Genomic DNA, 23,863 nt, shown 5'->3' with positions numbered 1-23,863 from the left:
AGGATGAAACAGACCACCCGCGGAGGGTGAGAAGGGAATTTTTTATATATATATATAAACCTCATATCATTATTTGGTTAGATTTTTCTTCCCACTTCATTAAGTCCAGACTAATAGAAGAAAGAAATCAGTTAAACAGAACCTGGCTGACAACATAAAGTAGTCAAAAATAAATAAATAAAGGGGATAAAAGCAAATGATGGTCCTGATCTAAAAAAAAATAGAATAAAGTAAGAACAAAATGAGAACTGAGTTAGTTAAACCTTTGTCAGTCTGGAAAAGACTTTTCTTTCAAGTGTTTTGTACTTTAATGAAGTTCAATGTGAAGTAAAATCTGTAAATATAGAAAACATGGAACAGAGGTGAATCCTCCCAGGGGCAACTGACCTGCCAGAATTACCCCATGATGTCATGGCGTCACAATGGCAATAGGGTAAACACTTCTTCAACACTTTTTATGTATTCATGCATGATTTCTATTGACGACAATTGTGTCTGAAAGAACTAAAAGGTTTTCTTTGTTTTATTTTTTAGCAAATGTGGCTTTTCTCCCCTCCTTCCATTCATTTCCACCTAGCTGCAAATAAAAAAATTAACTACTATTAAAACAGTAATAATAATACCAACACAGCTGAAAGCTCATAAGCATGAAAACTTTATTTCTGTTTATTTAAAAAATAAAAGTAAGTTTTAGCTTGCACTCCTAAGAAATTAAAACTGTTACTTTGTTTTCAGGAGTGTTTTGTGTTGAAGCTCATGATAAAAATATGAATAACATAAACAAACTAGGACATGTATAAATGATCATTTTCAAAGTAAAAAATTATTTAATATCGATGTAATAAAAGTTTAGCTGAATTAAAATGAATGAATGGCGGCCCTGACTGTTGCCTTTTTGCTGTAGGTGGGTCTTTGATTCTGGCTGTTAGTGATAACTCACACCAGTCTGCTTGCTGAGGAGCAGATAGAGCTCATATTTGCATCTTTTCCCATAAAATTACTGAGTGTTTTAAAACAGCGGTGTTAAACTCATCTTCGTTTTGGGCCAAATCAAGATCATGAAGGCTCTTAAAGGGCCGGTTGTGCCAGAATGTAATGATAAAACCTGATCACAAACTGTTAAAATATCAATGAGTTCTTAAAATTAAATAATATTATTGAACATCTTTTAAGTTCCTCCAGAATTTTGTGACTTTTTGTGATTATTTTTGCAATAAAAATAAAAGTGTTTGTGGTTCTAAATTGGAAATATTTGCAATTATTTGCAACTTTTTATATAGATCATGGACTATAATCTGACATCAATTAAGGCTGAAGCAGCTGTTTAGTACAAGCAAGAACGTTTTTGGCAATTTTTGAGAAAAATCTGCAATAAACTCCCAATTATGTGTTAGAACAAAAAAGTGCAGGGATTTGTTGACTTTGTGTGAATTTCCATGATAATCCTGGAGGGATTGATTGATGTAATTTGGCAGTAAACAGATAAAAACTGCATTGATTTGACTGATAACATGATATTTAAGCACATTTAGTGTTTAGTCTAAACATTAAATGTGTTTAGACTAAAAGCACATTTAGCCACATAAAAAGCTACGGTGGGCCTGATTTGGCCCACGGGCCTCGAGTTTGACACATAAAAAAAAATACCTTTATATACTCCTTAGATTTATTTTTGTTAAGCTACAGCTTTCATTCACATTCAAAATTCTTCGACTGTAGTAAATTCATAAAGTTTATGAAGTGAAGTTCACAAACTCTTCTTTGATTTGAGCCGTTGGGTCATTCCCATCTTTATTTTTGAGGTTTTCCAAAAAACTTAAAGGTCAATTTACACTCTGTCCACATAATCAGCGTTTCATTTCATTTACTTTAGAAGTGTGCAGCAGTGAAACCTTTTTAAATGTGAAGATGTGTGAAAACTGGGAGTGTCTGTGCTGTGCGAGTGAAGCCACATGGCCACCACAGATAGCTTCCACGAGGCGCGATAACGCGCTTCTGCCACAGAGGGTCTAAAATTGGGCCCCACTGTGTTTCCTCACCATGGATAACTTTATTAAACTTGGTTGACTTTATTAGATTGTATCCTAGATACGCTTCAAGAATCATTTTGTTCCGTTGATTTAAAATTAAGACCCACATAATAGTTCTTCTGTAATGTGGGTTTTCTAAAAAAAAAAGAAAAAAAAGAGTTGATAATTTAGCTTAACGCAGTAAAATAAATAAGTCATAAAACCTCAAATTAATACACACAGAACAAAAATGCAAGCCAGTAAGCGTGAAATTATTTTCATGGTAGAAAATCCCAGTGTTTGTGCAGAAACAGTTTATGTAACATTACAGGAAATCTCATTTCAGAATCTTAAATCCAAGTAAAATTTTTGTTTAGGACCACAATTAATTCTGAATTTACTGAGAGCAAAGAAACAAATCAAAGATTTGCAAGCTAAAATCAGCAAAGAGGACAACTGAAATCTCCTAAAAACGACTTTCCTTGACATTTTCACTCTCTGGACTCTTTCAAACTAAGCCAATCAATCCTGACGACGTGAGAAGCCCTTGTGACACGATCAGGTAATGCTGGGATAGCTCATTATCAGCTCCTCTAGACTCCAGGCAGCTGCAGCCTTTGGAGCAAAAGGAGGCTCAATATGAAACCACTTGTGTTTTTCACAGATTCTTTTCTTTTCTCTGTTTAAATCAAAGCCAATGCAAAACGGAGGCATTTTAACTGGTGTTGCAAGTCCTTTTGATCTAGCCGTTTGTCATCAGACATGCAGGAGTGCAGAGCCGAGTTCTTCAGGACCAAACCTTCAGGAGGTACGTTCCCCAACAGCAGGTCACTGAAGCATGCTAATGTCAAACAACAGTTGCAATTGTAGCCGTCAAACTGCAAAAACACAACAAGCACGAGGAAAACGATAGCTTAACAAGTTGAGGTTGAAGTTGAAGTTTGCTTTTCTTCTACTTGATAAAACAAGAGCAGCAGTGAGTGGCTGGTGAAGTGTTGCTACTCAGCAGCTGACTGACTGTGCACAGCAACTAAAACCAGTTCTGCCACCTGAGTTTTTTTTTTTTTTTTATCCTTGCAGGTTTCTGTATTTTCTGCAACTGAAAGCTTCAAACAATGGAATAATTCACAGGTATGCAATTTTACATGACAAATAAGTAACGTTTAAACTGAATATGTATTCCAACACTTATCCTTGGATATCATCCAACTGATTCTCACAAAATGTAACATTGGCATTTCAAGAAATGTTTGAGATTTTAAGAGCCAAGAGCTTTTGAGGTTACTTCGAGGGCCGGAGAAGAAATTGAATAAAAAAGCTGAATAATGGGCAACAAAATCAGAAGTTCTCTTCGTTGTGGATTTATCAACAAAGGATTAATCAGGATTAATCACTTTTTAATTGTTGCAGGAGAGACTGGAGATAAAGTTTCTTTGTTTAAAATTAAAGTGATTATTCCTGAATGGTGACATTTTACTGGAAAACTTGCTTCCTTTGTAGCGATTTGATTAAATTAGTGATGGCACGACTTCAGCAAGTCAAGTCAACATAATGACTCCAATCACAGTGGCATTCTAATGCTAATGAGCAAACCTTCTCCACTTACTTGCAGAAATCTTGAATGAGGTTCTTTCATTTCCAGATAATTTAGAGGCATTTTAAAGTATTCATAGATAAAAGTTCCTGGAGACTTGAGAAGGGTCGGATGTGCCAGAATCTATTGATAAAACCTGATCACAAACTGTTAAAATATCAATGAATTCTTAAAATTAAGTAAATTATTGAGCATCTTTTCAGTCGCTCCAGGATTGTGCATTTTTACATTAATTAAGCTGTTTTCCATACTGTATAAGGATTGTCTCTGCAGACACTGTTTTAGGTTGTTTTGTGATTAATTCTCTGCATAATTAATGATATATTTCTGTTTTCTTCAGTCCATGGGGCATCATGTGCCTGTGTGTGTCACCAGCAACCAGTTACACCTCCAGCCAGCAGAGGAGGTCTCGCCTTGCCCTCATGCACCCAAAACAACCAAGAGATCTGGACTGTTGCTCTGTAATGTACTTAAGTTTAGATGAATGTTTTCATATCACATCACCAGGAACTACCTCCTTCCATCTCTTATCGATATCTTGAGGGAATCCCCAGTTCGTAAACAAGATGACGTAAAGAGATGTTCTCCTAGCCACACTTTGCCCCTTTCCCGACCCCTGGGACACGATGAGGCTCAGAGCCTCTCTGGCCTTAGATTTGGTCCTCGCTGAAAGGGCGGTGCAGGCAAATTAGGGCTGGGATATCCCTGTGTCAAGGTGTCTGGGGCAGATAGAGATGTTTGTGTGTCATACACCCTGCTGAGCCACAGGGGCTGCGGGGTCCTGCACTTTAGAGCCGACGTACTTTCAGGTGGGTGTTCCCGCTCAAGTCAGGCCCCTCAGTGAACTCGTCTTTTCGTCTGTGCCAGGTCAGTTTGTCTCCGGGTTCGACGAGGCCGACAGGGCGCTGATCATCCTGTTTCCAGTGCTGGAGACCAGGTGGGATTACCTGCACTCAGGTAGGGATGTGGCCTCCTCTGGCCAGGGGTTTAGATGTGGGTTTTTTTATAGGATTACTGGTGAAGGAAGCAAATCTTAAGCAAGATGGCTGTCTTGATGTAAAATAGGGACTTTTTACAAACTTCAACAAATGGAGTAATGTCTACTTTGCTTTATTTTTAACGAGAATTTCAACAGTGTGCACTAAATACTGAAATTGAATAAATTTATCATACAAACACCTTAAGATTTGCTGTTTTAAAATATGCAAATAACTTGCTTTTGATGTCATAAATTTAAATTGTTGCAGACATCAAATTACTTTTAAGCAAAAGCGTTTTTGTGTGTGGATTTTAGAAGTGATAAAGCCATTTTCTGTCAATGTTAGCAGGTTCAAAATCTAAACGTGCAACAGAAATTTTTAATTTTGCCAAGAAAAACCTGTCCTTTTTCGGTTTGATGTTAAAATTTAATGTTTCTGTGTTTAATTGTATAATTCTGTGCAAAGTTGCAGAAGCTAAAAGTATTTTTTTTTCCTGTCTTGCAACTAAGGAGAACATATGAGCCTGGTTGACGGGCGTAACCCAAAGATAAGACTCTGTAGTCTCCTATTTAAACTACATCGTACTTCAAATTGTCAACGGCCAGTTTATCTGACCTGTGTGGCATCTTTACAGGCAGACTCTGAATGAAGAATATGGTGGCAGATAGTTTGTTTTCTAATAAAACTGGTGTCATTGGTAATGATATTCAAATATCATTAGAGAAAATTTTAGGTTTTTTATATAATTATTGCAAAACTGTGTAAAGTTGAGTTATCATGTGTCCTTTTCATTATAAGTTGATCAAATCACCTCCAGTTTTAACACAGCTGGTCTTTAGTGAGAATTTGTTGACTCTGAGTCAATTCATTTGTTTTCTGCTTTAGGGAATGCATTAAGTAGCTGAAAGCAGAGGCAATTCAACATCCATGGAGAACAATTTCACTTTTGAGGAGGTTTGTATTTATTTTTACTGATTCAATCAACACTTGAAGTTGTTATCCTGAATTTTTAAAGTAATTAATCACTTTCTAACTTATCCAGGGCAGCGACATGTCATATGAAGACAATGATCCAGCCTTCCCTTCTCCTTTTAAACTGTGAGTGCTTCATCTTCTTTAGGCCTCCTTCTTCAGCACTGTGCCCCAACAGTGAACTTCTGCACACTGTTTCTGATAAGATAGTGGGAACTACCGTTCTAATCCAAGGCCCAGTTTTTAAATTATTCAGTTCAAGCTCTTTGGGTTGTAAGAGTGTATAGTTTATGATGCATTTATGCACCTTTTCATATATATATATTTTTATCGTTGATTTGTTTGAATTTGTTTTGTTGAGTAAAAACATAGATTATCTAAACAAGTGCAATAATAAAAGCATGAAATATGTATATAATTCTTAACTACACTTTGAAATTATTCATTTATAGACTTTGAAATTTATTTAACAGAGAATTTGACAATCTTCTGCTTGCTCTGTTTTTTTTTTGTTTTTTTTTTTACAAATACTACGTAAACAAACATGAATAACTTCCTGTTTCCAGAATGTAAGAAGCCTTTTTATGTTCTGCTCGAAAACATCGCCAGACATTTGAACTTACGTTAGTTGGCCTTCTGGGCCAATCAGAGATAAGAATGGAGCTGAGAACTAAGTCTCTCTGTGCTGCCATCTTGTGGTGATGAAAAGAATTGCACCGATTCTGGAATTTAAAAAATATATATTCTAGGTTTAGAAATTGAATTGAATCATTCTTATAATGAAGGTTTGAACTGCATCTCTGTTAAATGACGACAGCAACATTTTTCAGTTGCTTTGCAACATCTGAGTACAAAGTGAGGGATGTAGCTCATGTTTCTGTACCTCAGAACTTCAGAAGGCCTGAACAACAACTTTGATGTCGAAAGGAAAGATGAAGAAAAAGAGGAAGAGACTGAGCCTCCTCCTGAAGCCATTGTTATTCCCAGTGATTCAGATGGTAAGCTTTTGTTTTCAACAGATTTTACTGAATTTTCCCCCATTTAAACCACTTTGGTGCCTCTTTATTTTTAGCGTTTCTGAACGTGAACACCAATGCCACCACCAGGGGGGATGCTCAGGTAAGTGTACTCTTCTGGAGAAGAAAATGGTATAAAGAGTCTCTCCAAAGTGCACTTACTTCAGCTGAAAATCAGGTTTTTGTGATGTAAAAAAGGTAAACAATGTAAAAGCTTTTTTCACATATTAATAAACCTTTTAGGAAAAAAAGTATATTAGTGACAGTTTTTAATAAATGTGCACACCCTTAAAGTGCCAGATTTTAATTACTTTTCAGCATGTCAAACCTAATTTAACAATATATTTTGCCAAAAACGTTGAGAACATTTAGTTTAATCAGAGTGTAACAAGGTTTTATGAGATTTTAGCAAAGCTTGGATGCTCTAGTTTTGTCATTAGCCAAGGCATTTGGAGAGTCCAGGACATCACTACTTCATTATTCCTGTTGGTATCTTAGCAGTCTCCTTGACCAGTTTTTATCATGTTTTCTTCAATAATTGTGGAGATCTTTGTATCACTCTTGTGTCACATTTTTCTTTATTGGTTAAGGGCATGTAAACAATACTGAAACTATTTGTATCCTTTTCCTGACTGATACCAGCAATGAGATTTTCCTGATCCTTTGTGGTCTCTTTGCAAACAATGGCTTCAGCTAAAAGATGCAAATATGAAGAAATAAAAGAAAGAACAGCTTGACTATGTTTCCTTTGAAACCAGACCCAATATATGGTAGACTCAAGGTAAAGAATACTAAAAGATGAAAGATTAATCACATGCCTTTTGACATTTTATTGCATAATTTTATGTATTTCACTCTTCAAGCAAATAGATTTGTTTGTTTTTCAAATGAATTGTGCAAATTAAACTTCAGCGTTGCATTTGAGATGATTTGTGCTGTTTTTTTAATCACACAAACCTGATATTTTCACTGGAGAAAGCAAACCTTTCACTGCTTTACCACTAATAACGCTGGAAAATGCTTGACCTACTGTTTCCTTACAACAGGCCTATGTGGAGTTAAATGAGCTCCAGGGCAACATCTGGCAGGAAACCAGCCGATGGGTGGGCTATGAGGAAAACCTTGACCCCAACACCAGGCAGTGGGGTCCATCTCATGTCTCCTACCTCACCTTTAAGAGCTTGCTCCATGTTCGAAGAGCATTAAACACAGGTGATTTCAGAGCTGTGACAGAGATAGAAAATAGCATCCAAACACTTCTTGTGACTGGTTGGCTATCTGGAACTGTAGTAACCCCAAGCCTTGGTTCTCAGGAGCCATCATCTTCGACATGAACGCCAGCACCCTGGCCTCTGTGGCTGAGAAAATAGTGGACGAGCTGGTCAGCAAAGGCGAAATACGTCCCACTGATCGAGACTCCCTGCTGAGAGCTCTCCTACTGAGACGCAGGTAGGAATGATTCTGTTTTTCCTGCCATTGCACAAACTCCCAAAGCCATTCTAAGCATGTTTTTGTTTCTCCTTTCAGTCAGAACGAGGGGCCTGTGGTCACTCCGGCTGGAGACATTCAAATGCAAACATTTTCAGTCATAAAGAAGGTAGTTATTTGCCTTTATACAAAATCTATCTTTGTCTGACTTAATAGAATATTTTAACATACTTCATCTACTTAAATTTGCAGAGAGACAGCTCGGACAACATGGAGGCTTCAATTGTCCTCACAGGTATGTTTGTTCAAATGCAGCCTTGTCCCTGTATGATGTGCATGTTTTTGGTCCATATCTGATGTAAAGAGGTTTTCTTGCAGGTGTGCTCGACCTCCTGCAGAAACCAGTGGTGGCTTTTGTCAGGCTGAGTGACACTGTGGTGATGGAGTCTGTCCTCGAGTCTTCGGTCCCCATTCGTTTTGTCTTCATGATGGTCGGCCCCTCCAGCAGTGATCTGAACTACACTCAAATTGGGCGTGCCATGGGTGCTCTGCTGGCTGACTGGGTAGGAAAAAACTACAGTGAAAATCACAGGATCACGCTGTCAAAACCAACTCAGATTAAAATGATCTGTCCCTCCCATCTGATAGGTGTTCAGTCTGGAAGCTCATCTTGCCCAAACTGAGAAGGAGTTGAACACAGCGATTGCTGACTTCATGGACTGCAGCATCGTGATCCCACCCACTGAGATCCAGGACAAGGCAATGTTGGAGTCAATAATTGACTTCCAGAAGAAGATGCTGCGTGAAAGACTCCGTCCCACTGACACCCGCCTTCTGTTTGGAGAAGCTGCAGGTTAGCATCTTTGACCAGAACTACAACAAGAATATAGACATCTTAACCCTCTTAGATTCAGATGTCAAAATTCAACTAATTTTGAAGAATAGGTAGGCAGAACTGACCAGACTGAGATCTTGTTATCTAACAATGACCACATGAATGTCTTCTTGTTTACGTTTAGATGCGGCTCCTGAAGGGCCAAAGGAGGACCCACTGGCCCGTACAGGCTATCCTTTTGGTGGAATGGTGAAAGACATCAAGCGCCGTTACCGCCACTACCTCAGCGACTACGTAGACGCTCTGAACCCTCAGGTGCTTGCTGCCATCATCTTCATCTACTTTGCTGCCCTGTCACCTGCCATCACCTTCGGAGGGCTTCTAGGTAAGTAGAAAAAGTCCACAGTGTAAAGATATGAATCTCATGTTGTGTTTGATAACCATAGTAGTTGCTGAAAATTGTCTGGCTCTGAAGCTTTTGTTGGTCTCTTTAAATCCACTCTAGCGGACAAAACAGACAAAATGATGGGAGTCTCAGAGCTTATGGTCTCTACCTGCGTTCAGGGCATAATTTTCTGCCTCATTGCTGCCCAACCTGTCCTTGTCATTGGATTTTCTGGACCTCTGCTCCTATTTGAAGAAGCTTTTTTTGTCGTATGTACAAACAGTCAGATGATAAGATTCCTGAAAACGTTTTCAAAGCACTACTGTCCTCATTAAAGTCTTCTTTTCTTTGTCTGCACTAGTTCTGCAAAGCCCAAGGCATCGAATACATTGTGGGCCGTATCTGGGTGGGCATGTGGCTGGTGGTGATCGTGGTTGTAGTTGTGGCCGTGGAAGGCAGCTTCTTGGTCCGATTCATTTCACGCTTCACCCAAGAAATCTTTTCAATCCTCATTTCACTCATCTTCATCTACGAGACCTTCGCTAAGCTCATCAGGGTTAGCACAGTTCATTCGTCCACCCTTTCTCACCAACAATCATTTCGCTTTTTCCATCAACTCTAACTGACTTCTAATCCCTTTTCTTGTTCAGATCTTCAAAACTCATCCTTTGATTCTGAACTATGAACATCTTAATGACACACTGGATAACCCCTTCCATCCAGTCATCAAGGAGCACACGGAGATTCATGCAGATGGCAATGTGACCGTTAAAGAGCTGGAGGTTGAAAGGCCATACCCCAACACTGCCCTGCTGTCTATGTGCCTTATGTTTGGCTGTTTCTTCATTGCATACTTCCTTCGTCAGTTCAAGAATGGTACCTTCCTCCCAGGCCCGGTAAGAAGTTCTGAACAAACTCTAAAAATCACCTCTATAAAGTGATCTGGGTTTGATGGAGGGCTATGTTTTAATTTTCTCTAAAGATTCGTCGCTTGATTGGAGATTTCGGAGTCCCTATTGCCATTTTCTTCATGATCGCAGTGGATATTAGCATTGAGGATGCTTACACGCAGGTATGTTATGTGAAAATGTATATAAAAAAAAAAATCTGAAATAAACTGCAGTAAGCATTACTGTTTGATTTTGTCTGTCTCTATTTGTTTAAAAAACAAGACTTACATGTGAAACAATCTTCATGGCATTTATTTCACTTGTAAAAACCTGGTATTACATTCAGGAAAAAGTCTTGGACTCAAATGGAAGTTTAGTTGTGTACATCACTGGTCTGTACTGGGGAAGAAGAAGCTTGGCAAAAGGGAAAGTGTCTCTATTTACTAGTTAGTTTAGTTACCAAACTTTACCCGTGGCCCTGAAGTATTAGAGATTCGATGTTTTTTCTTTCAGAAAATTTCGCAAGCTTCATATTTCTACATATATGAATCAGGCTTCTTAGAATAAAGAAGCCTGATTTATCTTCAAGAATGTCTGAATAAACTAATTAATTTTCAAACTTTGCTAAAAATAACCTTATCCTTGCCTTTTTTCTTTTTGCATTTATCAACCAATATTTACCTTATTTTGCAGAAACTGGTTGTGCCAAAAGGTATTGAAGTGACCAACCCCAAATCCAGAGGCTGGATCATCAACCCCATGGGAGAAAAAAAGCCTTTCCCCATTTGGATGATGGGTGCCTCCTGTGTTCCTGCTCTGCTTGTCTTCATCCTCATTTTCATGGAGTCCCAGATTACTACGTGAGTAAAGTTGGATATACTATACATTACAGTTACGAACTGCTTGAACAATGTGAAAGAAGTATCTATTTGTGTGCTCACAGGTTGATTGTGAGCAAACCTGAGAGGAAGATGGTGAAAGGCTCTGGTTTTCATTTTGACCTGCTCCTCCTGGTCACCATGGGTGGCATTTCCTCCATCTTTGGCGTCCCCTGGCTGAGTGCTGCCACTGTCCGGTCTGTCACCCATGCCAATGCTCTGACCGTCATGTCTAAGGGCCCCAAACCGGTGATCGAGAAGGTGATTGAGCAGAGGATCAGTGGTATGATCGTGGCCCTTATGGTTGGTAGGTGCTGCCATCTAGAGTGCTAATGCATTCACAACATGCTTGAAGGGAAGAACTGTTTCCTCCTCTTATAACCAACTCTCTTTCTTACTGTTCAGGAGTTTCGATTTTCATGGAACCGATCCTGCGGATGATTCCAATGACCGCCTTGTTTGGTATCTTCTTGTACATGGGTATCACCTCTCTAAATGGTGTCCAGATGTGGGACAGGGTTCTTCTTCTCATTACACCCAAGAAATACCATCCATCTGACGCCTATGCTACCAGGGTATCACTCCTAGAAATGAATGTGGTTTATCTTACTCTGTGACACATTTTGAGTATGTATTTTGTATCTGCTGCACGTCATTGTTCCCAACTATAACCACTAATAGTGTTTTAATTCAAGTTAAAGCTTTCAGGACTGTTGGTTTTTGTTTTTGTTGATTTATTAAAATCTACAAGGGAGATTTGTCATCTTTAGTAACTTCATCCCGTCTGTTTTTCTTTGCAGGTGAAAACAATGCGGATGCATATCTTCACCGTGATCCAGATTCTGTGCTTGGGCGTCCTTTGGATTGTCAAGCAGAGCCCCTTCTCATTGGCACTGCCTTTCTTCCTCATTCTCACCATCCCACTGCGGATGTTCATGACCGGCCGGATCTTCACTCCGCTGGAGATGAAATGCGTAAGTTCTGGGCTGCATCTCCAAAAACTCCCACCAAGCCTCATTCATGAGTTATCTTGAAGTTGTTTTATTGGTGTTATTGTTAACGGATGGGTTTGTCTTGCAGCTGGATGCAGATGACGCCAAAGTGAAATTCGATGACGAAGACATGGAAGATGGATTGGCGTAAAAACCAATACGAAGAAAAACCACTCATTAATTGTAATTACAAACTGTTGTCATTTTTATCTTTAAAATATTACTTTTCATATCCAGCATTCAGGCAATTTTTCTGTTGATGAACCAGGCAAAGGCTTACATAGAAAATAGTATTTTAACTGAAGACATTTTTGTTTTAAAAGGAGGCACTTTTCCTTATAAAAACATTTATCCTTCTTTTTCCTTCTAGTACATATTTAACATATGGATTTTTCCATTTGCCTTTGTTCTAACACAGGATTTTCTTGCTCGTGCTAATTTATTTTTCTTAGTTTTGAAATAATCGCAAATAGAAATTTCTGTGACTTTCACTAGTGCCTTTTCCCACAGCCTGGAGTATTTTTTCTCAGTATGTTTTAAGTTGTTTTTATTAAGTTTGCTCCATTTGATTTCTTGTGTGTCATAGTATTTTCTGTTCTTGTTTGAAATGTGTATAAAAAAGATGTGAGTTGCCTATATGAGATTTTAGAGTATAATTACTTTTAAAAAAATCAAAATCAACGAACAATAAAGGGAAGCTAATGAAGAGATGTATTTTTAGTCAATTGCTGGAGCATAGCATCAGGAAAGTATTCTTGTAAATGACCTAAAATACATTGTTCATCAAACGTGTGTGCTTAAACTGTACATTGCTTTGGATTGTTATTTTAATACAAATAAAATCAGTGTTTAAAATGCTTGACTTCATAAGTGTAACTGGGAAACGGCATAAAGCAAATCTATCGATTTATTATGAGTTTTTATCCCTTTAGTAGACAGGAAAGGACTTAAGGATGGATGCTGCTGTCACGGACATCATGCAAATATCAAATCCTCTATATTGAAACTTTAAAAATAGTGACCTCCAAATCCAAAACGCGTAAACGTTTCACTGTGTATTCACATCAATTGATTAAGCAGCACGTATTTCTAATAATACCATCATTTTTTAAGTATTTATTTTTTACAAAATGTAACAGAAAACGGCAAAAACATTTAGATGAGTTTAGCTAATACTTTAATAATATTCCGTGACCGCTTATTTTAAATTAATAAAAAAGGAGAAATACAAACCAGATAATACAATTTTATCTTAGAACGCTGTTCTAAATGTACTAAAAGTTTTTAGTACATCAAAGTGGTGTATTATTATTTTTTTTAAAAATAATGTGATTCCAACTTTTCCGACAGCAAGTGAACACAGCAAAGTTTAACAAGGCTGAATGCCTGAAAGTCATTTGTTTTCGATGAATCGGGCGGACTGGATTGGACAGCCGGCGGTTCCGCCCACAAACACACAAGGTGGAGTTGAAAAGAAAAAAACACACTGGGCCAAAATGAAGCTGTCAAACAGCCGCTTACAATCCAGTAAAAGAGGTTTGGAGCTGGTGGAAACCGCTTGAGCACAGGAAAAGAGAAATAAATGCTGACAAACAACAAATTGCATTTGATTTTTATTTGATTTTAAATAAGCAACATTAAATACGAGAACCAGAGCTGCAACTTTGGCTTTCCTGAGACCCGGAGTTGCCTGCTAAAACCCCCGCGGTGCAAAATTTCGCCTCGGAGATGTAACAGGGTCGGCCTCGGGGAGCAAAAGTAATCGTGCTCGGTTTTATTCAAAAAAAAATCAACGGTGCGCCACCGCAAAAAAAAATGGTGTTGAGTCGGCGCAGCGAAATGGTTGGATGGAGAGGGGAGAGCTGCTGCGCGTTGAGTGGAGGGAGACTGCGAGTGAGATGGAGGCGGGGGGAAGGACCGTCTCTGCGGGGACTGGAGCCCAGCATCGACGGCGCAGTGCTGGCTATAGTTCAACCCTCCCCTTCTTCCTCCACAGCGACACTGGCTCACAACGAAACAGGTAAGGCACCACAAAACTCGGTCGGTTTCACAGCTATACCACCGAGAAGCTCGTAAAAAACGATTAAAAGTTTACAGTGAAGCATTTAGTTGTGGGGTTGGTGGTCATTTAAAGACCCCTCGCACGGCAGTTTCTTTGTAGCACCGAAACAGACCGACCGTTGTGGAAGGGTACAGACGAGGTCGGCCATACCCGAATTACTTATCCCGAACAGTGGGGAAGAACCGCGTTGTAAGACCCGAAGGTATGTTTCATTTTTACTAAAAAAAAAAAAAAAAAAAACCGACGACTGCTTTAGGCAAAAATACTTTCATCGAAACTGAGACATTTGTGATGTAACGGTGGGGTTTGCGTGGGGAATGAGCGGTGGTTTCCGCGCCGAGACCTCCATGCGGCTGTTGGCGGAACAGCTAGCCGCCACTCTCGGCCAGCCATCAGGGATCTCGGTTTAATATCTCACCGTACTGAGACTCGCCCTCCCTCTCCCCCTCACTCTCTCTCACCGACCGTAGCCCAGAACCACCAGCGACGACCGAGCTCGAAGAACCCGCCTTCTCGTCCTTGCTTATGCGCTTTTCGGGTGTAGGGGAAGGGAGGCTGCAACGCCCCGGCTTTAGCTCTAAGCTCCGTTGTCAGTGTTTGCAGTGCGCCATTGGACCTTGTCACGGTAGGTTTCCTCACAGAGCAGAGCGGGGCTGAAGCATGGCGGACCTGGAGCTGTTTTTGCCGCGCCAGAGAAGCTGCTCATACTCTGATTTTAGCGTCCTTTCTGAGATGTAACCGAGCATTTAGGATCCGCGTTTTCTCGGCAGTTACGTTTTGATTAGTTTACTGATGATACAACTAAAATTAACAAACAAAATTAGCTTAACGTGGTGTGTTTCCGTTTAATAATTTGATTTTTTTTTTGCATTTCTTTCTGCGGCTCCGCAGGTCATTTCAACTGAAAAAGGTTAGCCAATCTTGGTCTTGTTTGCCTTTAATTCTCCGAGATATCACTGAAATAAAATTTATAATTTTGTAAATGCCAGCTAATGTAATCTAGATCATTCACGGGGAACTGAAAAATCTAATTAAATGATCTAACAAAAATGACTTTACAACTGAATGTACATTTATTTTTCCACATGGTAAGCTGGTTGTGTAGTTAGTACCGTTGCAGTTCATTTTTAAGACATCCATATGTTGTATTTTTGGTTGAAATCGGCGAAACTCGATGGCAGGTTTTATATAATTCAATTTCTGGATTAGCATTCATGTTAATATAAGTGGTTTTAATCAAGCTAGGTCACGCGTTTGAGCTGAGGCCATCAAGGACAAGATGAACAACGAGGATCCGCCATCATGGAAGCACAGCTCGGCTACGCCTCGCTGAAGAATGCTCTCGGTTTTGCTCCACAGATCCGCCATGTTACGTTTAAAACACGACGAAAGTGTTCTCAAAATACGTAAAAGCGCTCATTTTTGCCTCAAACGAATATTACTTCGACCTCCCTGTATGTTTTTGGAGGTTTACAGAGGAAAAAACCGATTAAAAGGTTCGCATGACGGAGCTAGAGCCGCATCCAACGGTGAGGAGGCGCCTCTTCCGAGTGGCGCATTTGGCTGCAGTGCTTCCAAGCCACCATTCCTGCCTCTCGGAGACCGAAAGCAGATCCCCCAGTCCGTGGTCAGCTGGTCGCCTACAGCTGCCTGTCTGTCCACGTCTATTCGCTTCCTCCTTCCGTAGATCCTCCCCAAAAACTCCGCTCCGACAGAAAAATCCTCCATTACCGAGCAGACCGAGGGAGAAAATGGTCGCTGCTGTGTGTCCACGATACTTTTGTTGTGGAATAAGGACAGAGCTAATTCGCCAAATTCCGGTTAGGGAAAAAAATAGATCGTCTGAGACTCCTGTTGTCGTAGCTAGTTGTGCTAGTTTGAAGCCCTCCGCAGTGTTATTTGAGATTTGAAGCCGTCACAAGCAATAGCCTATGTCTCACCATGCAGCGTAAACGTTTTAGGGGCGGTGTAATGAACATAAAACATAATGCAGAGGCAGATTTACATTCACAAAGAAATTTATTTATTTTTAATCCGCGAATTGATAACTTGCAATCTACTTTTTAAACAATGACTAGAAAAAAAAAACTTATTGACCACTTTTTTTTTTTAAATGGACTCGGAAATTTTTTTTTCAATTTGTTCCTTTTTAAGATGACACGGAGACAATACATGAATGAATAAAAACAGTTTATTTTTTTATTTAATAGTTTATTCTTGTATAAAATCTCATTAGTTGGTTGAAAACCCTTTTGTATTACAAATATTTCTGCAATTTCAAGCAAATTGGGTATTCTTTACGTCCTTAAATGAAGGTTTGATGTAAATTAATTATCTTGCACTAACTGCCTGGACCTTTATTTAAACATTTACCAGGTCTGAGTAAGTTTGGAAAAATATTTTGATTCCTCTCTATTGAGTTAAAATTCTTTCAGTCCACCCATTGATGACGCATTTACATCATATCCTTCTGATTGTAGTTTAGTAAAAGAAAGAAAAAAATCAGGTTTGGTATTTAAAATGGACATAAATTGCAGTAAATTCATTATAAAATAAGCTTTTAAAACAGGCTACACATAAGATGGGAACTCTGGAAATGTATGGAAAAATATGAAAACAGCATGGTAAATCTTCTATTCTCATTGTTACTCAAGTGATCAATTGCCGTATTTAGAGTACTTTTGATTTTATACATGAGTTTAAAGCTAAGATACATTAAATATTTATAGTTGAGCATTAAAAGTGAACTAAATACACCCCAGAAATAAATATTCACTGGAACCATGAGGTTAGTTTGACAAAAATGTTGTCTTTATTTGCAGATTCGAGACTGTATAACCACAAATGAATGGAGACATGGAGGTGGTGGCCCAGGACCAAGGTATGATTCTCCAACAGCTCTGTTGATTTCAAACCTTTTCATACCATTTTCCTGCCCATCCATATATTTAATAACATTTCTGCTCTTCTTTTGTAATGTGTTCACAGTGTGGGCTCAGGATGACCTCCTAAAATTGCTGGACTCCATGAAAGTGGCTCTGCCTCAGAAGGACCTGACAAAATACAAAACCTCCGAGTCCCACCTGGACTGGCAGAAGGTGGCCTTCAACTCCTACACAGCAGAGATGTGCAAGCAGAAATGGCAGGAAGTCTCAAAAGAGGTGAGCCACGTTAACTGACTTCACTCTCAGACTAAATGTTCGGAGGAGACCGCATTTAGAGCCAACCCATGTGTTTTCATTTCATAAAGATCCGGAAATTCAGAACTCTAACAGAGCTGATATTTGATGCCCAGGACTACATCAAGAACCCTTACAAAGGCAAGAAATTAAAGGTGAGTTGCACTCTGTACTTCTAACACCAAAGCTACGAAGCTATGCAAGTGAAGCTCAAAATTCAGACTTTGCTTTTTTATCTCATCTTTACACAGAAACACCCAGATTTCCCTAAGAAGCCTTTGACTCCGTATTTCCGTTTCTTCATGGAAAAGAGGGCCAAGTATGCAAAGTTGCATCCTGAAATGAGCAACTTGGACCTCACTAAGATCCTCTCCAAGAAGTACAGGGAGCTCCCTGACAAAAAGAAGGTCAGTAAAGTGTTTTTTAATTTTTTTATTATTATTTTTATTTTTTGTCTAAGTTAAAGTTTAATTTGTACATTTAAACCTGTGGATTCACTTTAACCAAAACTTGTTTCCTTTTTGCTTCAACAGAAAAAGTATGTAGATGACTTCTTGCGTGATAAGGAAACATTTGTGCAAAGCATGATGAAATTCAGGTAAGAATTATTAATGCAGGTTTTTTTTAAAAGAATTTATTAGCTGGTTCACGATATCCCACTTTCTTGGTAAGCCTATAGATTTTTTTTTTTGCAAATTAAGTAATATATTAGTGTTTTTTTTACTTGCATTTCTCCAGATTTATGAGCAATAAGACCAATAATGCACAACCAAGAATGAATATAAAATATGCAAGCCTTTAACATTTATTAAATCTTTTATGTAAAACAAAATTGCAATAGTTTTTGCAATTTTATTTCTAACATATTTAATATGAGGCTTTGTCGTGTGTAGTTTTGTACCTTTAGCTACTAAATGCTTAATTTGATAATGTGCAAACAGGGAAGAACATCCAGACCTCATGGAGAGCATGACCAAGAAAGGCTCAAATGTCCCAGAAAAGCCCAAGACGCCCCAGCAGCTGTGGTACAACCATGAAAAAAAGGCGTTCCTCAAGTCGCACCCTGATGTAAGCCAGAGAGTCTGACCCTCCCACAATCCAGTTTGATTATTGGAAATGTGCTTTCTGAAAGATGTTGTGTCTCACAACCAGGCGACCACCAAAGATATCAAGGACAGCCTTGGTAAGCAGTGGACGCAGCTGTCTGACAAAAAGAGGCTCAAATGGATCAGCAAGTCCCTGGAGCAGCAGAAGCTGTATGAGGTGCGAGGATTTGGTTAACTCCAGCATGGAGGGTCTGCACGGTAGTTTGGGTTGGTTTTTATAAGTGGTTTTACGTTTTGTTTTTCTAGGGAACGATGCGGGAATACATCCAGCAGCACCCGGAGCTGAACATGAGCCAGGGAGACATCGTGAAGTCCACCCTGACCAAGGCGGAGCGGCACCTCAAAGACAAGTCCGACGGCCGGCCCGACAAGCCGCCTCCGTAAGCTCCACCCGTACGAAGCTCTCCGTCCAGCTGCTGTGACGGATTTACTCAGAAATCACGTGTGAATGTTTTAGAAACGGCTACTCCATGTTCTGCGCCGAGCTGATGTCCAGCATGAAGGACGTCCCGAGCACAGAGCGCATGGTGATGTGCAGCCAGCGGTGGAAGCTCCTGAAGCAGAACGAAAAGGACGCGTACCAGAAACGCTGCGAACAGGTCAGTCCGACAGCAAATCCCGAAGAATCCTCGTCCGGATCTCCTCCCGGGTTTTTATTTGATTCCTTTTGCTTTTTTTTTTTCATCCAGAGGAAGAAGGAGTATGAAATAGAGATGAACAGATTCCTCAGTGTGAGTTCCCAGTGTGATTTGGTTCTGTTATTTTCTCTGTAAGCATTTAGTTTTTATCTGAAAGCTAAGTGTTTGTTTTTATTGTTTCAGACCTTGTCAGAGCAGGAGCAGCAGCGGGTTCTGGGTGAGGATAAGATCGGTCTCAAAAAGAACAGTGCAGCCAGCAGCCCTGCCTCTAAAAAGAAAAATGCTAAAACGAAGGTAAAGCTGGCATTCTTTCTTTTGTTTCTCTTTTTTCTTTTGTTTCTTTTCTCTTTTTTTTAACTCATTTGCATTGTTTTTGTAGGCAAGTACAGAGAAACCCAAGAGGCCCATCTCTGCCATGTTCATATTCTCTGAGGAGAAGCGAGCCAAGCTGCAGCAGGAGCGACCCGACATTCCTGACAGCGAGCTCACCAGACTCCTGGCCCGCATGTGGAACGAGCTGCCTGATAAGAAGAAGGTAGCCTGTCTTCTACATACAATTATTAAAATAAACATCCCAACAAGTCGTCGTAATAAAATTTTCTCCTGTGACTTTTTCCTCTCTTTGTGATTCAGGAGAAGTATAAACGCGTGGAGGCGCTTCTGAAAGCCGAGTCTGAGAAGAAGGAGAGGGAGGACAGAAGTCGCCTGCCGGATCCGCCCAAAACGGCTCAGGAAATCTGGCAGCAGAGTGTCATAGGGGACTACGTTGCCAGATTTAAGGTCCGATTGACTTCAGAGACACAACCTTCTGGTTTCTCTGTTATTGTTTCCACCAGTGAAATTTAAACGAGCCCTTTTCTTTGCAGAATGATCGACCAAAGGCACACAAAGCCATGGAAACGGTTTGGAGCACCATGGAGAAAAAGGAGAAGATCATGTGGATCAAAAAAGCGGCAGAAGACCAGAAAAGATATGAAGTAAGATGTCATTTTGTTTCCAACACAAAGTAAATGTATTGTATTTGGTAGGAAACACAAAAGGGTGCATAATTATGAAGTGCTGGGCCGATGCAGCGAAGCATTTCAGAGTTGATGACAAGATAGAAAGTCTAAATTTTTAAAACAAATATTCAAATTACACTCATTTATCATATAAAATACATTGAAATTTGTGAACTTTCATTGAAAACGTCTGCAAGTGGATGAGTAGGAACTAAACTGACTCATCTGTGTTTAACAGAGAGATCTGTGCGAGATGCGATCTCCTGCCAACGCTGTCACATCTTTGAAGAAGATGAAGTTCGAAGGAGAACCCAAAAAACCGCCATCGTAAGTTTGCAACGTGACACTTTTTTTTTCCCAAATGGCTATGAAAGGATGTAAAACGTTTATAAAATCTCACCCTGTTAGAAACGGATACCAGAAGTTCTCCCAGGAGATGCTGTCCAACGGCGAGCTGAATCACCTCCCGATGAAGGAGCGAATGGCCGAGATCGGCAGCCGGTGGCAGAGGCTGCCGCTGAAGGACAAGGACCGCTACAAGAAGATCGCCGAGGAGAAGCAGAAGCAGTACAAAGTCCTCCTGGAACAGTGGCTGGCTGTAAGAGCTGCTTAAAATAAACACAAGAGGTTTTAAATTAGCTTTACAGATTTTAACTTTACCTACATCTCATCTGCCAACAGAGCTTGTCTTCACAAGTGCGAAACACTTACAGAGAATACAATTCCCAAGTGAGTCTTTACGTCTCGCGTCAGTAGTTTGCTGTAAAAGTGTTTTCTTTCATTTTGAACAGCTGAGATCTTCCATTTTTTGATTCACAGAAAAGAAGAACTCCAGCAAAACCAGGAGGCGCCAAAGCAAAGATTAAGAAATCTGTGAGTCTCTGAGTTCATCCGTTCGCCTGAAGTCATGAAGCTCGTTTTCCCAGCCTAAAAATGTGCTTTCCGACAGGACACGGAGGAAGAGGAGGACGACGACGATGATGATGAGCAGGAGAAGGCTTCGTCTGAAGCAGACTCCTCCAGTGAGGAGGATGACGAAGATGACGATGATGTGAGCGAAATCTAATCGCTTAAAAGTATCGAGTAAAAAAAACAATCCATGAATGCAAATTTTTTTCTGTTTAAAGAACGACGAAGATGATGATGATGACGACGAGGACGACGATGATGAGGTGGACGACAAAGAAAACAAATCAGACGATGACGACAGCAGCAGCGACTCTAACTCTGCCGAGTCGTCGGAGTCGGATTCGGACTGAAACATGGCCGCCGCCCAGAGACGAACTAAAGCAGCGCTGAGCTGAGCCAAGAGTCCAGGGAGCTCTGCCACTGTGCCAACCCTGCTCTCCTCCCACTAGGGGGAGCTCTCCTTCCCCTCCGCATCGCTTCATCTATCCTACACCCGGTTTACGTTGCTGCTCCAGAAGGAAGCCCGGCCCTGAAGTCAGTCCGATTCCCTCCCGGGTGTGACGGTCACAGCTGACGTTGTACCAAAAACAGCATCCCACTGGTTTGGTGATGTCATGAACATTTCTTCTCTGAGTTTGGTTATTTTATTTGCAGGCTCTATAGTAAAAGTTAGAGTTAAATGTATCAGGTAATCAGTTTCCCTCCATTATTTTATTTTTTTTTCCTGACGAGGTTGTGAACAGAACAGGCTTCAGAGCCAAAGAACACAGTTTGGTGGATCACTTCATGAAGAGGGGGGCAGGGAGCATGTGCAGGGCACTGAATAATTGCACTCTTAAGAATGTTTCCTTTAATTTTTACTTCTTTTTTTCTTCCATGTTTTCATTTGATGTAGATTTTGTGATTTGGTTCTTACAACGGTGGTATTTTGTTTAGAAGTCAAGCCATTAAGAATGTTTTTCTGTCACTGGAAGTTGTTTCCGGATGTCTTCTTTGTAGATTTAGCATGTTTTCCGTCAGACTGGATGGGCTCCAACTCATTCATACCGCTGGCAGATTTACAAATTAAAGGCATTTTCATTCAGCCGAGAAGTTTGGCTTTGACTGGAACTGATGCAGGCATCTCTCGTTATGTGATGAGGTCAAAGTTTTGTCACATTTGGGTGAGCGGGGGGATAAAAATCTTTGTTTTTATTTCCGTTTTAGCAAGACATGGCATGTTTAAAATCACTTATATCCCTTTTTTTAATAACCAGTGGACAAATCTGATTTGGCATTACAGAAAACAAACCCCTCCAACAATTACTGACTGACTTTGTGCATTAAATCTAAATCTGACAAGGGTATGAATAATTTATTTGGCATAACCTTTACTCTACTTTAGTGAAAATACAATAATTGCTGTAATATTTGGTAAACTCATTTAGATCAAGCCACAAAACAGGAAATTACCGCTGCTACAATCAGTTTTACAATATAATCTAACATGATCCATAAAAAGGTAAAACGTCTGAAAATATTTAGTAATTTCTTTATTTTCAATGTCTTTCTTACACAGTTTGTACCATTTTCTGTGTTGGAATTTACAGACATGTTGAAGGTTTAAAATGCATTTATTTCCAGGTGTAAATATTTGGGAACATCACAGCATCCAGGTTTGTCTCCAAAGCGCCGCGTCTCATAGGATTCATTTATCAGTCTTAAAACAATTCTTGTCGTTTCAGCAGTTTGTCTGGACCTCAAAGGAGCCATTTTTTCAGTTGTCTACATTTAATTTTTAGTATTTTTTTTAAAAACGATATACCTTTGGATTTTTTTTAATGATTTCGCTTATAAACTTCCAGGTTTTTGTGAGCATTAATCAATCGTCTGCTGAGGACCTGAATGGTTTGATTTCTTTTTTTAAAATCGAGTTTTGTTTATTTCAGTGGCTGTCATGACTTTGGGTTTTGTCTAATGCCCCCCTCCTAAAAAGTGTGCATTTATGTAAATCTGTCCCTCTTGAGTTTGTGTGCACGCATTCACATCACTGTGTATATACGACGACGTGTGCGTGCGTATTTCTCTTTTTTTGCTTTAATGTTTGCTGTTGTTGCTGTTTTCTTGCAAACCGAGATGTGACTGCAGCGTGCATCTTCGTGCCTGTGTGGGGGCATCATACCAACACCATGAATGTACATATTGTTCAGTTTTTGGATCCCAACCTTCCCTAATTTGTGTCATTTCCCTAATAATGGACAAAACTTCCATCATTTTTATTCTGATTGATTACTCTCTTATTGATCTGTATGTGATGGAATATTTTGACTGTATCACAGACTGAAACAAAAACCAGCGTGGGCTATTTAAGTAACTTCAGGAGGGGAACAAAGTGACTGATACAAAGGGAGTTGCTGGGTGGAGCTGAGTTACCTGAAAATTTGGGGTTAAAAAATGTAATTTTTCTGTAAATACTGTTTTTTTTTTTTTTTCTTTTTGTATTGAGTGGATTTTGTTTTGTTAGTACGTTAATTTCGCAAACCCTCTTCTGTGACTTCCAGGGCGAGTGAGTCTTCCACTCACGGGAGGAAAGTTTTTAGTTTAAGGTCACCTGTTTTACTTGTTTCTTCTCTTCCCCTATGTTGGTTTCTAGAGATATGTATGACGGCAAAGCTTTACAAGTTTGTACTGCTGATCATTTGACAGGATTTGATGTTTTATATAGCGGAGGATGTTCTTATGTCCTTGTAGTTTAAGTATTTGGGCAAATAAAAAAAAGATTATCCTTAAAAGTTAGTCTGTTGTCTTTAAGAGTAAATGGGCAGGTGCATACGCTACTTTAGAGAGAACGTCTTGTCCTTTCTCTTTTTTTATTCATAAGTCTAATCCTTCTGAGTTTCTACAGAGAAAACATTTCTTTACTAGTTTTAAAATACTTCCTATGTCCTGAAACCATGGTTATAATTTTAGCTTTAGCTTGTAATTGAGGTGGTCAGACTCAGCTAGCAGA

The 23,863-nt window shown here is 39.6% G+C and overlaps 2 protein-coding genes across 7 annotated transcripts; both read left to right on the top strand.

The window, feature by feature from the left end:
- Positions 1-4,453: 4,453 nt before the first annotated feature.
- On the top strand, positions 4,454-12,836 carry slc4a1a (solute carrier family 4 member 1a (Diego blood group)). Of its 2 annotated transcripts, none has more exons than XM_008416287.2 (21): positions 4,454-4,540; positions 5,469-5,537; positions 5,626-5,681; positions 6,444-6,553; positions 6,628-6,674; positions 7,618-7,783; positions 7,885-8,020; positions 8,099-8,168; positions 8,252-8,294; positions 8,378-8,562; positions 8,648-8,852; positions 9,019-9,219; positions 9,340-9,488; positions 9,581-9,775; positions 9,870-10,115; positions 10,202-10,291; positions 10,803-10,969; positions 11,053-11,294; positions 11,393-11,562; positions 11,788-11,961; positions 12,068-12,836. In XM_008416287.2, the coding sequence occupies exons 2-21, from the start codon at positions 5,511-5,513 to the stop codon at positions 12,128-12,130; spliced, it is 2,742 nt and encodes a 913-aa protein (XP_008414509.1). In that variant the 5' UTR covers positions 4,454-4,540; positions 5,469-5,510; the 3' UTR covers positions 12,131-12,836. The 2 variants fall into 2 exon arrangements, with proteins under 2 accessions (XP_008414509.1, XP_008414508.1); XM_008416286.2 differs by having other exon boundaries at positions 4,457-4,560.
- A 441-nt stretch (positions 12,837-13,277) lies between these two features.
- On the top strand, positions 13,278-23,645 carry ubtf (upstream binding transcription factor). 5 transcript variants are annotated; one of them, XM_017306343.1, is made up of 21 exons: positions 13,280-13,999; positions 16,864-16,922; positions 17,030-17,202; positions 17,292-17,375; positions 17,472-17,627; positions 17,754-17,818; positions 18,162-18,288; positions 18,373-18,483; positions 18,573-18,706; positions 18,784-18,925; positions 19,016-19,057; positions 19,148-19,258; positions 19,344-19,499; positions 19,598-19,744; positions 19,831-19,941; positions 20,204-20,292; positions 20,374-20,563; positions 20,647-20,694; positions 20,785-20,838; positions 20,915-21,016; positions 21,093-23,645. In XM_017306343.1, the coding sequence occupies exons 2-21, from the start codon at positions 16,886-16,888 to the stop codon at positions 21,222-21,224; spliced, it is 2,211 nt and encodes a 736-aa protein (XP_017161832.1). In that variant the 5' UTR covers positions 13,280-13,999; positions 16,864-16,885; the 3' UTR covers positions 21,225-23,645. The 5 variants fall into 5 exon arrangements, with proteins under 5 accessions (XP_017161833.1, XP_017161832.1, XP_017161831.1 ...); XM_017306342.1 differs by having other exon boundaries at positions 13,280-14,243; XM_017306341.1 differs by having other exon boundaries at positions 13,280-14,666.
- Positions 23,646-23,863: the final 218 nt, after the last annotated feature.

Source organism: Poecilia reticulata, linkage group LG8 (assembly GCF_000633615.1).
Source record: "Poecilia reticulata strain Guanapo linkage group LG8, Guppy_female_1.0+MT, whole genome shotgun sequence".
Lineage (NCBI taxonomy): Eukaryota > Metazoa > Chordata > Actinopteri > Cyprinodontiformes > Poeciliidae > Poecilia > Poecilia reticulata.
This window is presented reverse-complemented; position numbering and strand designations above follow the sequence as displayed.